General features: G+C 36.5%; 2 protein-coding genes across 3 annotated transcripts; both read left to right on the plus strand.

Moving 5' to 3' along the window:
* The first annotated feature begins 3,555 nt into the window (after positions 1-3,555).
* Positions 3,556-6,824, plus strand: atp6v0e1 (ATPase H+ transporting V0 subunit e1). The gene is made up of 4 exons (XM_023298192.3): positions 3,556-3,771; positions 4,802-4,849; positions 6,214-6,338; positions 6,466-6,824. The coding sequence occupies exons 1-3, from the start codon at positions 3,668-3,670 to the stop codon at positions 6,305-6,307; spliced, it is 246 nt and encodes an 81-aa protein (XP_023153960.1). The 5' UTR covers positions 3,556-3,667; the 3' UTR covers positions 6,308-6,338; positions 6,466-6,824.
* Positions 6,825-7,158: 334 nt separating this feature from the next.
* LOC111588049 (vesicle transport protein SEC20-like) lies at positions 7,159-12,277 on the plus strand. Of its 2 annotated transcripts, none has more exons than XM_023298172.3 (6): positions 7,159-7,293; positions 8,429-8,521; positions 8,613-8,704; positions 8,897-9,001; positions 9,249-9,367; positions 10,796-12,277. In XM_023298172.3, exons 1-6 carry the CDS (start codon positions 7,213-7,215, stop codon positions 10,990-10,992), a joined length of 687 nt encoding a protein of 228 aa, XP_023153940.2. In that variant the 5' UTR covers positions 7,159-7,212; the 3' UTR covers positions 10,993-12,277. The 2 variants fall into 2 exon arrangements, with proteins under 2 accessions (XP_023153940.2, XP_023153941.2); XM_023298173.3 differs by having other exon boundaries at positions 7,199-7,310.
* Positions 12,278-12,539: the final 262 nt, after the last annotated feature.

Consider the following 12,539-nt stretch of genomic DNA (forward strand, 5'->3'; position numbering starts at 1 on the left):
CCTCACTTTGTTTGTCATGTTTTAGATTTGAAGAGATTGTGTTTTTGTGCATTACAGAGATTTAAATATAGGTATTAATTCAACCATACATGAAGTAGCCTAACACAAAGATAATTTGTCATTTAGTCACCTGAAGTGAAATCTAGGTGTTACACATCTGTTAAACAAAAATGACTCCAAGCATACACAACATTGTCATGCATCCATTTTAAAAGACTGCTGGTTTAGGCAAACCATTTGAGAAAGTTGTGAAATTTTAATTTGCTTTCTTGTGATTGCTCAAAGTTGCCCTTTACAGAGAAATTAATTTTAGATGGTGGTCAAATGTTACTGATGGTTCAGACTACTGTCCTTTTGATCCTGAGAAGTTGTAACGATGTCAGAAACTGATCTGTCAGCCCCGATGTACAGAAGATATCAACATGTAATATTAGCATTGAACTGATGGACTCCAGGTTGACGTATGCCAGAGCACAGAAAACCAAAAACAAAAGTGTCAATGGCCAAAGAACATACTTATCTTTGAGAATGAAATGCTAACATTTTAGAGAACAACTCAGTAATTGATTGATAAAGGGGCCACATGTACACTTCATGTGCTATTCCCTCAAATGTTATGAAGGACAGAGGAGTAAATCATGTCTATATGTTTGCTGGTAATATTAAAAGTTTTCCCACAGGAGCACTGTAGCAGCTTCGAGAGACAAGCTAAAGACACTGAGAGGTTAACAAATGCTAACAAAAAGACTCAATACGATCCAAAGTAAACATCGCAGGTAACTTTTATTAATAAAAAAACAACTTAGCTTTAATGTGCACAAATGATACCAAGAAATCACAGTGATTATTGAGAAAGTGGCTTTCATGGCTGTCACAAATAGTGTCTCATTTATCCCTCTTCTTTACACACAGGTGAACAGATTCATATATTGACTAGACCTATCGATTCATTGCCATAAACACATCTTAACACTAACCATTAAAAACCTCATTAGCATTAGCACAGTTCATTATTTACTGAATTCAAATCATGGCTCTTACATGAACAAATACCAAAAGAAAACCCACCCCAATGCAGAATACCTATAATTATTATTTAATTTTATTTTGTACCATGAAGCATTTTTTATATAGCCAGGTTTTCTTTGTGGAAACAAGTTTGGCAAAACCAAAAGTCCCAGTCAGAGTCAGAGATGGGTATCGTGACAACTTTCTTTATTAAACCAGGCTTAACTCTAAAGATATGCAGAATACCTATAAGACTTCGTGTTGACTTGCAACACTTGCCTTCTTAATATCTTCCATCCTTCTAATTATCTGTGTTTACAGTTATGCACCAAAAACACCACATCAAATTTCTCATATGGGAAAACCTACTTGGTAGTAAAGCTGATTCTGATTTCCTCTTCAGATTTTGTGCAGCTCACCTTTAAAGGAGTATTTTGCAAGTCATGTGACTCTTCTACACAAGACTGACCAATGATGTGTTGCCTACCTCATTCAACAGATGGTTGTAATGGAGTTAGGATGAATCTAAAACTGTATTACTGTGAAAAGCAGTGCTCATCATGCAAGTTAAGATATTTATTTTACTACAGCTACTTATTTGTAACACGACAGCTGCACATTAGAGCTGTTAAAATTGGTACTGAAGAGGTGAACTTAGGTCTCACACTGTTCAAAAATAAGGATATCGTGAGTTTTTTTTAGTCAAATCTAAGTGAAATAAAGCTATTCATTGAAAATTCTCTGTAATCAATACCAACAGACTAATCCATCTTTAAATCTGTTTTCAGATAGCTTCAGTACCAACACTGTTCAACAGACTTAGCAGCAAATCAAGACCAAGAATCAAAACACATTTATGCATTTTCTGCATCACCAACTGAACACATGCAGGTTTGAATGGCAAGATGCTGTAAGTGCACAGCTCCCTTCAGTGGTATTAGTAGCATGCTCATCAACAGGTTTGCAGACATAAAATAATCTGTGCATATTGCTTATAGACAATCATCAGTAAAAGAACTGATGAAAGGGAAACACTTATTACAGCTGATATTAATCCGAAAGTCTAATCATCACTCTCTCCGGAGCAGGTTGGATGTGCAGCATGAGTTACCATAGTGATCTAACAGGTTTAAGCCTCAACACATCTGCTAAACTGTCCATCTCACTGTTGGTGCCAGGATTCTATGTTTAGCTTTAAATAAAGTAATTTTAACTTTGAATTAATGCAGAAAGGCTCATATTCGTGCATCCCTTTCCAGTGCAACATCTCTTTGACACTGTTTTTTCACATCTTACAGCTCCATCAGTGCAACAACATATTTTACCGCCGTTTTCTGTTAACAGTCCAGATAAATAGATAGATAGATAGATAGATAGATAGATAGATAGATAGATAGATAGATAGATAGATAGATAGATAGATAGATAGATAGATAGATAGATAGATAGATAGATAGATAGATAGATAGATAGATAGATAGATAGATTAAACCTTTATTGATCCCACAGCAGGGAAATTTACAGTGTAACAGCAGCAAATAGAATAGATTGGATAAAAAAGAGAGCAGCACACAATGAACACAGTGCATAGATATAAATATTTTCTTCTTCTAGAAGAAAAAATACAATATCTAAAGCAAAATTTCTATGAAATTGCACAGCATCATCATTCACATTTTTATTGCACAGTTAGTGGGTGAACTGAACTAATGGAAGGAAGGACCTTCAGTATCTCTCCTTTAGACACCGTGGGTGAAGCAGTCTGTCACTGAAGGAGCTCCCAGTGATGATACTGTTTCCTGCAGGGGTGGGAGGTGTCCTCCATGATAGACAACAGCTTTGTCATCATCCTCCTGTCTCCCACCACCTCCACAGGATCAAGGGGGAAGCCCAGGACAGAGCTGGCTTTCTTTACCAGTTTGTTTAGTCTCTTCCTGTCTGCAGCCGTGATGCTGCTGCTCCAGCAGACCACTCCATACATGATAGCTGATGCTACCACAGAATCATAGAAGGTCCTCACAAGTGCTCCCTGCACCCTGAAGGACCTCAGTTTTCTGAGCAGGTGGAGTCTGTTCTGACCTTTCTTGTAAAGTGCAATGGTGTTAGCAGTCCAGTCCAGTTTCTTGTTTAAGCACCCAGGTACCTGTAAGAGTCCACAATCTCAATGTCCGTTCCCTGGATGTTCACTGCTGTAGGAGCAATGTTTTTTCCTGCCAAAGTCCACCACCAGCTCCTTGGTTTTCACTGCATTGATCTGGAGGCAGTTCAGCAGGAACCAGTCCACTATTAAATTATTATTATTATTATTATTATTATTATTATTATTATTATTATTATTATTATTATTATTATTATTATTATTATTATTATTATTATTATTATTATTATTATTATAAAGTTTAGCTCATTTTCATCTTACAATTTCACCGGAATACATGAAATAAATCGATTACTGTTCCAAAATGTTCCGTTTCCCCTCCTCAGTGTTCATGTGTAATACACCCCTGAGCCACAGCAGTCCTCCCCCTCCCTCTCTGTGGAGTCATGTGATCCCTGCTGCCTTCCTTCTCTGGGTTTGGATCGAGAATTGTAGCTGAACGGAACAAACTTGTCTCAAATTGTCAGTTTATACTTTGAGTTATTCTGCGAAACTTCCACCATGGCGGAGATGGGATTTGCGATCGCCGTCTCTGTGATGACCCTGTTTTGGGGGATCGTTGGCGGAGTTGTTCCCTGGTTTATCCCCAAAGGACCGAACAGAGGGTGAGTTTGTTAGCTTCGCTTTAGCATTCAGCTGAGCTAACTTCATGCTACGTTTTTATTCTAATACCACCTCTTTGCTCTCTTTATTCACAATCAGATGTATAGTGTCTTTATTAAGTCGACTTTACACGACTTTTAAACATGTTTGAGACAGTTACAGAAGTTTAAACTTCGTGAGCTAACGTTACTTGCTAGTTAGTAAAAGTTAGTTAGCTAGCTAACTTAAGCTAATATGACAGCTCGATTTTATTTTTTCCAGAGTAAAGAAGCTTCAAATTGTTTTTTGTAACTTCCGTCTACGGTAATTTTGTGTTTGCATTAACTTACTAGACTAAATGTACTCGTGGTTGTACTGGAAAATGTTCTAAAGTGAACGCAACTTCCTTTATTTGCCTGTTTGTCACTGGCATCACGAGATCAAGCTGCATAAATGGAGATGTGCTTTAACCCTTGTGTTGTCTTCATTTATGGGAACCAAAAAATATTGTTTTCTTGTTTGAAAAAAATCCAAAAAATCTGCAAAAAAATTCTCCAAATTTCAGGAAGAAAATTCCAGTAATTCCTTAAAAGTTTCCCTTAAAAGTTTTATTTTTAAAAAAAATCCCCAAAATTTGGCAAGAAAATTCTTGTAAATATTATCAAAAAATGAATAAAAATCTTCCAAAAAATCCTAAAAATATCTAAAGTAATTACATATATATCAGCAAAACTTCAAATATTTTCTTTAAGAACATTCACAAAAAAATCAACCAAAATCCACAGAATTTTCATGATTTTGGTTGATTTTTTGTGAATGTTCTTAAGAAACATTTTTAACATTTCTTTTTTCCACCAAAAAATGTTCAAAGATTTTCCAAAAATTTTGAAAATGTGGACATCAGAAGTTTCACTGTGAATTTTTTTTTTTTTTTTTCACATTTGCAAACTTTAAAACGGGTCAATTTTGACCCGCAGGACGACACGAGGGTTAAAGCCATGAATACAGTCAGTAGATGTAAACCATTTATAATATGTTCTCCTTTTCCCACAGAGTGATCATCACAATGCTGGTTTTAACTGCAGTCTGCTGCTACCTCTTGTGAGTATTATCATCCTGGATATACACCAATTTCTCATAATAAAAGAAGTATATTACACACATATGCACATACACAAGTCTGAGTATATTGAAATTATGAAGCCTCATTGATAATGTAGCTAGTTAAGAAAATAACAAATAAGAAACTTGGATAACAGTATTTAAATAATAAAAGGTACAGTTTTATATATATATATATATATATATATATATATATATATATATATATATATATATATATATATATATATAAACATTCGTTGGAGCATTTAAGTTTTAAAACAGTGGATAATACAAAACAATGGAGTAACATTGAGCTCACGGTTTCTGCAGGGCATTAAAAAGCATTAATACTCATTAAGTTGATTTTGCGAAAATTAAGGCCTTAAATGGCATTAAAATCATTAAATTTGATTCTCAGTGGCATTAAAAATTCTTTCTGCAGTATTCAAGAAAAATATTTGACAATAATAATATGTAATTATGGACTGCGATTCGTCAGGTATGTGCATCTGCATAAATATGCCGAAGCATTGTGATAATTGTTCCGGCCGGTCCGGTACAATTGCCAAAAACTGCATGTTTTTAAAGTGGCCGGCAGACTGGACCAGGTGGAGGAGAGCTGGGAAATGGGGAAATGCAATTTCCAGCAAAAATGGCTCAAAAAGGTGGATTTCAGAAAATGACTGCAGCCCTTTGGTGGTCAGGGGTGGTTTCTGGATTCAGAAATAATGAAATGAGTGGACAGTTTTCATATAAAAATCATCTTCTACAAAAAAACAAACCCATGTAATTTGTTGAGTTTACGGTTGTGGCATTAAAATTTTAACAGTATAGCATTAAAATGGTATTAAAAAGCATTAAATTTGAATGGCTGATTTCTGCAGAAACCCTGGAGCTGCAGGATATCAACAGCAGCAGAAATGAGTAGTTGGTTAAAACTCACAGAGATTCCATTTGTATTGATGAGACTTGTGCTTGATTGATGTGGTTTGTGTTCGTGTGTTCCCCATCCTGTTTGTTCCATACTAATTTGTGTGCATGCATCTAATTATTTCTGTGATCAATTATTTACGGTCTCTATTTGGTGCAAGCGTACAGACAGTGTTTTGTTACATGCCAGTGGGCAAAAGAGGGCAGCAGAGACAAAGTAGTGTTCCAGCCAAGTCATGTTATTTCACAAACGTCTCCTGAGAATAAACATCACATCTAGATGTGGTCCTATGGGACACATTGGTTTCAATCAGAGTTCTGTTTATTAGATAATAGGAAATGGGCTACAGCACTGAACTGTGAAGGATGTGTTTTGAAGTGTATTTTTTTGTATTTATATGCTTGATTTTAATATGTTTTCTGTCTGTCAGCTGGTTGATAGCAATTCTTGCTCAGCTGAACCCACTATTTGGGCCTGCACTGTCCGTTGAAACCATCTGGTTCCTGAGGTATCACTGGCCTTAATTTGCCCCCTTCAGGATTCCTGGCTGTGCAGGTAAACCTCCTATATTTGATATAATTCTGTTCTATCACCTTGTACCCATATGTAGCCTCTAACTAATTAACTTTATTGCTTGGCTTTGTTTCTAAAAACCAGCATTTATTTTGGTTTCTCTCTGCAGCAGAGGACCTGACACTCCTGCAAACCAATGGATGCTACTGCAGAGATCATTCTTCATGAATCGCCTTAAAACTCAGATCCCTGCCAGATCACTGAGCATTGGCCACACTGGTGCCTTGTACAAAATGATTCCCAAAGGACTAAGAGATGTCACTGGATGTGCTTTACTTTAAATTAAATCAGCCTTCACTTGTTTTCCAGTTTATATATTGTGTACATTGTGTTTAATGCTGTTGTGAATATGGATGATGTTTAATTAAATGGTTGTTGTGAGGTGTGTTTGACAGCATCTTGTTGTCTGTTTATGTTAGAGATGGATGTTATCCATTTAATTGATAAATAAATTAATAATGAACTCCACTGGTCCATAACGTTTGTATTGTTTTCACTTAAAACTTTGAACTTGTGGTGAAGTTTGATGAAGGTGTAATACTATAATCCTGCTAGCAAGTAACATTACCGTAGATGTTTTTTTTTTAAATTGTTGACATATAAACAGTATATGCTTTTATTTTTTGGATGTATTTATCCACAAAACATGACTTAAGTAGTAATTTAGTATTTGCTTTATATCAGTGCATTTTTTCCCATTTTTTTAATGGACTGTATAAATTTCTTTTCAGTTAATGTACTATTTATTTTCTAAACTTCAGTTTTATAAAATATATGAGGTGTAGTTCAAGCGACAGTCGATGTTAAAAAAAAACGCTTCCTGCTTTCCGTAGTTTCAGCCGGCTACGTTGGCAATATGGCGTCGTCTGATGTGCACGTCCGAATATGCGAACAAGAAATACTCAAATATGACCTGGAAATCAAGGCTCTCATCCAGGTGCGAGTATTTATTTGGTAAGACTTTATTGTGCTTCGTTAGGACGCGCAGCTGTTTGAGCTTGTCATGTGAAGAAATCGTGTTTTTTGACTGTTAGCATGTGAGCTACGTCGAGTGTTTCTAGAAGCAGCCTCCACTGGTGGAATAAAAGTGCTTTAACTCGTCTCTGTTAGTCAAAGTAGACAGACAACAGTTTAAAGGACAAATTAAAGTAAATTTTTTTGTGTTGGAAATGCCAAAAGTCTACTGAAAATGAGTCAGAGCAGGAACATTAGCTTAACGTTGATTAACGATAGTCCAGTGCGACAGTAAATGACGTCACTGTTTAGCAAGTCTGAGTTCTACTTGTTATTGTTTAATTAAACTGTATGTTTTAGGCGTATTTGTAATATTGCAGCCCAAGTAAATGTCGGTTTGATTTCAGAACCGAAAAATATTGAAAAGCCTGACTAAGCAGGCTTTTGTTGTTCCTCAGTTGCGACAATTTGCTGCTTTGCCTCACTGTAAATTGAATGTTTGTGGTTTTTAATTGACAAAACAGTATCTACAGGCATTTTACGTTCATTTTTTTCTTACATTGTGTAGGTTAATCATAAATCAAACAAATATTGCTCAGAGCGATCCAGGAAATCGTTGAAATTAATGGGTTTTCATGTAGATCTTTGCAGTGTCATGAAAGTTTTAAATTAGAATATTATCCCTAATTATTCATACCGTACGGTCATAGCTGAAACATCTATATATATAGTATGGTAAGGCAAACGTGTTTTGTATCATTATTTTGTAATGTTTAAATCTTTACTGTTATAATTACTAGGATAAATTAACACCACTCTGTCGAGTTTAATTTCAATATTTAAACTTTAATTTGTTGCACCAGTCTTATTTTTCCCATGGATGTTGTTTTAAATATGCCATATAAATAATTGTGACTTGACTTGATTGCATACATAGTTTACAAATAGTTAATTTAGAAAGTTATTCAGATTTGCAACCCCACAGCTCTTTTTTTGCTTTATAATTAGACTGTGCTGCTCTTTCTTTTAGCTTCATTAGTATTTTGTTTGAACAGTTTAGAGATCTGAATTGTGATTGATGTCTACCTAAAACCGTCCTTCTTTCACTCTCTCACCAGGACATTACTGAGTGCACAGGACCTCAGAGCAAGTTGACAGAAATGAATGCTGATGTGAAAAAGAGTTTCCACAACCTCAGACAAAGGATTCAGGTGTTTTGGGATGTCACCAAATATGAAGCACTTTTTTTCTTCTTGTGATCACTCATGTAACATATAGTGTGTGGTTTTGCTTCCCGGACAGGACTTTGAGCAGATGGCTTTGGAGCAGGACAGAGAGTCCGACAAGCAAGCTTTGCTCAGTTTGGTTGAGGGACACAGAAAACAGATGTCGAGGTGAAGCGTTTTTGAAGAAAATGATTTCCCCTACCTTGACTTTCATAAATATTGTTGGGTGTTTCTGTGTTAACATTGCTGCCTGAACCTGTACAAAAATGCATGAGAAATTTATATTTAAATGTGCTTAAAACCTGCTTGGTGAAAATGTATTTGTATGTATATATATGCACATTTTTATATGTTTTGCAGTAACCAGACAGCCTGGAGGAAAGCCAACCTGGCCAGCAAACTGTCCATCGACAACATGGAAAAGCAAGCCCTTCTTAGTGGATCCGATATCGCTGTGAGGCAGAGGTGAGCTGCCAGTGGATCCTAATTTTAGAGACAGCCAGGCATCAGCATTATCTCTCAAAGGATCTTTAAAATGACTCTCAGTCAGTGCAGAAAAATTCAGGGTTTCTGCAGGGCATTAAAAAGTATTTATAGTCATTAAGTTGATTTTGAAGAAAACTGTATCTTTCTAGTTATTATATTTTATTCAATAAATTACTTTTGCACAAGGACATTTATAGAGTAATATTGAACATTTTTTTTGTATCAGGAAGATGACCAAAGAGGGCCTGGCCCAGACAACCAGTGACATTACAGAAAATCTTATGAACATCAGCCGGATGATGGCACAGCAAGTTCAGCAGAGCGAGGAGAGCATAACGTCACTAGGTAAGTGAAGGAAACACCTAGCAGAGTAAATTCTAGGGCTGAAACGATTCCTTGAGTTGTTTGAATAATTAGATTATTATAATTCCTCGAGGCAAAATTCTCTGAATAGAGACTTCATTTAATCCACTACATACTAGACCACAGCTCACTAACTGGTGGACCGCGGTCTGAGTCCGAACCCAGACTTCATCCTATATAGACCCGGACTTATAATAAATAAATTATCCTGGGGGTTTAAATTTGACGTGATACTTCATTTTAACTGGCGCAGATTTTCTAGTGTTTATTGCATTTAGCAGATCAGAGAACTGAACTATGAAAGCAGTTTACTAGTCAGGCTTTCTTTGTTTAAGTCTGCTCCACAAAAACCAAAACCTCAGTGAGAGTTGACAGGTATGAAGGTGATTTTCAACTTTCTTTGTGAACTCAGACTTTCTGCTTCAAACTCGTCACACGAACAGGCGAATTTAATGCATCATTTGACTTATTTTCCGCACAAAATGAAACGATGACGTTCAGCTGCTTCAGTCAACAGGTGGTTTTAATGGAGAACAATCAGGAACAAAAATTTATGATGGTAAAAAAAACGCTGTGACTGGAATTTATGTAATTATTATTTTAATTTTGTAAGAAGAAAGGAAAGCTGGTAGAAAACTATTAAACGTGTGTAATATATTTATTTTACCGATTAATGCAGCTGCACAATAAAATTATCAAACTTTATTTAAACACGATTTTGTATTGAAGTGCATGTAAGTCTGACACTCTCATAATGAAGGAAATCACTTTAATTTGTGACCAAATCAAAGTGAAACTGATGCTACTGATTGAATATTCTCTGTAGTAAACACTAATAAACTAGTCAGTTTTCTTATTTGTGTTCTATGAGCTGCAGTAGCAGCAGTTTAAATGGAACAAACATAAAAACATATTTATGTGATTTCTGCATCACAAACTAAATACTTGTAGGTTCACATAGTTTTGAGGGGTTTTAGTTACTGTATATGTACAATACACCCTAGATGTCCGCCCGTGTTCTGGCTGGACAGTTATTTCTTTTGCACAATGCACTCACTTCTACTTTTGATGCTGTAATGCACATGTCAAGCTAGGAACCCAATTACTCCATTAATCACCAGAATAATCGATAGAATACTCGATTACTAAAATAACTGATAGATGCAGCCCTAGTAAATTCCTTTAAGCTAAATACTTTAGCTATGTGACTATATATATTTAGTAAGCTTTGTTGAACATGTTTGACATTTAAAAAGCATTAAATCGCAGCTGCTTCTGTGCTTCTTTTTTGAGAAAAAATTATTTAAGGTTAAACTGTTTTATGTCAGTGATGCGTCTGTGTGTGTTTAACCCCGAACTCCTTCCAATAAAGGGCTTTATGTTTAAAACTGTTTTCTCCTGTTTCTGAAGCAACCTCGTCGAGAACAATCCAGGAGACAAACGAGGAGTTTAAGACCATGACGGGGACCATTCAGCTCGGGAGAAAACTCATCACCAAGTACAACCGGAGGGAGCTGACTGATAAACTGCTCATCTTCCTGGCGTTGGCTCTCTTCCTCGCCACAGTGCTCTACATCCTTAAGAAGAGACTGTTCCCCTTCCTGTAAACCAGGTACCTTTGAGGAACTCTCCCATTAAAACATACAGTACTTTCCATAGACAATGCAAACGATTTAAACAACTCTGAACGCTGCGTCTCATATTACACTCGAGTGTCTGCTCAGTGGAATTTGGACTGCTCACTTGACTGAACGTTGATGCTGCTGAGAGTGACATATTGTCCGCAAAGAGGAAGGTAAACTTGCACAGCTATAGCTACATGCAGCATTTCACTTATTTATAACATTTTAATTTGTCACACTGAAGAAAAAAAAAATCATTCTTCTGGAAAAGAGGGTGCAAACAGTGTCAGAAGTCCTTTACTTCAGTGCAGGTGAACAGTAAACCCTGTGTTTACGAATGACACACTGAGCTATTTTGCAGTTTGTTTTTTTTAATAACAGAAAAATCTGTTAGCATAATTTTAGGATAATCTGATGATCACAGAAAAAACACTTTTATTGGCATATCTGTCATTAGATGATATTAGTAAACAATGCTATTAATAGTTGTTGCTCAATAGGAGAATGAAGTGAATCCATAGGAGGGACGTGCCTCTTTGGGAACAATCACATGACTGAACACGTCTGTGTTACAGGCATATTTTCCACAATTTTTTCTTTTTTCATCATCCAATAACAAACAATCACTGTGCAAACGTTTTGTGAAAATGCCATTTATGGCAGCGTACTGTATAATTACTGTAAGGTGTAATTTATAGTGTTATTTTTGAATAATAGGATGTTGTAATGCTTTCTAGCTTTACGATTCAGGCCTAACTGCACTCACTCAGTTTGTGTTTCACTGGCAGGACGGCACTCGCACTGTGTATGTGCACTTACAGTTGTCCTCATGTTTTATTCAGTCAGCATGCAAAGTGAAAAAAAAAAAAAGAACCCTTTATTAAGTATGAGTCCTACTCCATCTCTGCTCATGTCTAAGCTTGGCTCTGAGGCTGCAGCAGAGCAGAAAAGCTCAGAAAAGGAGAAGCAGGGTTCACACTGGCAGAGATAGAACAGCATGCATCCCTGCCTTTCTTCAGATAAGACCCGGAAAAGCAGATTATTCCAACCCGTTTCCCTCTCCCTTTCCAGTGCGGGTGGAGGGTTAGGGGGGATATTTTTAGGTTTGTGTGGCGCTGTTATCTGACGTTGCCTTTTCAACACCATGCAGGAGAGGGTGGCCAGAGGAGCTACATGACCTTGCTACCCTTTCTTTGCCTGGCATTGCCGTTTTGTTTAATATATGTAAATGCTGTCAGTATTGATTATTAATAAACACAAAGGCTTCTGATTTGGTGTTTCAAATGTGCTTTTGTGAGTGTGTATTGTTTAAAATATGATAGCAGACAACAGCGTATGTGTGGAGTGACCTGAGAGATGTCTAAGCATCTCTTACTCATGTAAAGTGGTGGCAGTTGGGCAGCGCTGGTTTCTAGCCTGTTCATATAACTGCACACTTAGACAAGGCCTCTGGCTCTCTGTAGAGCAAATTGGACTATTCTTGCATTTAGCGCCGAGATACTGTCAATCAAGTGTCTATCTGCACAAGTGGA

This window comes from Amphiprion ocellaris, chromosome 13 (genome assembly GCF_022539595.1).
Source record: "Amphiprion ocellaris isolate individual 3 ecotype Okinawa chromosome 13, ASM2253959v1, whole genome shotgun sequence".
NCBI lineage: Eukaryota > Metazoa > Chordata > Actinopteri > Pomacentridae > Amphiprion > Amphiprion ocellaris.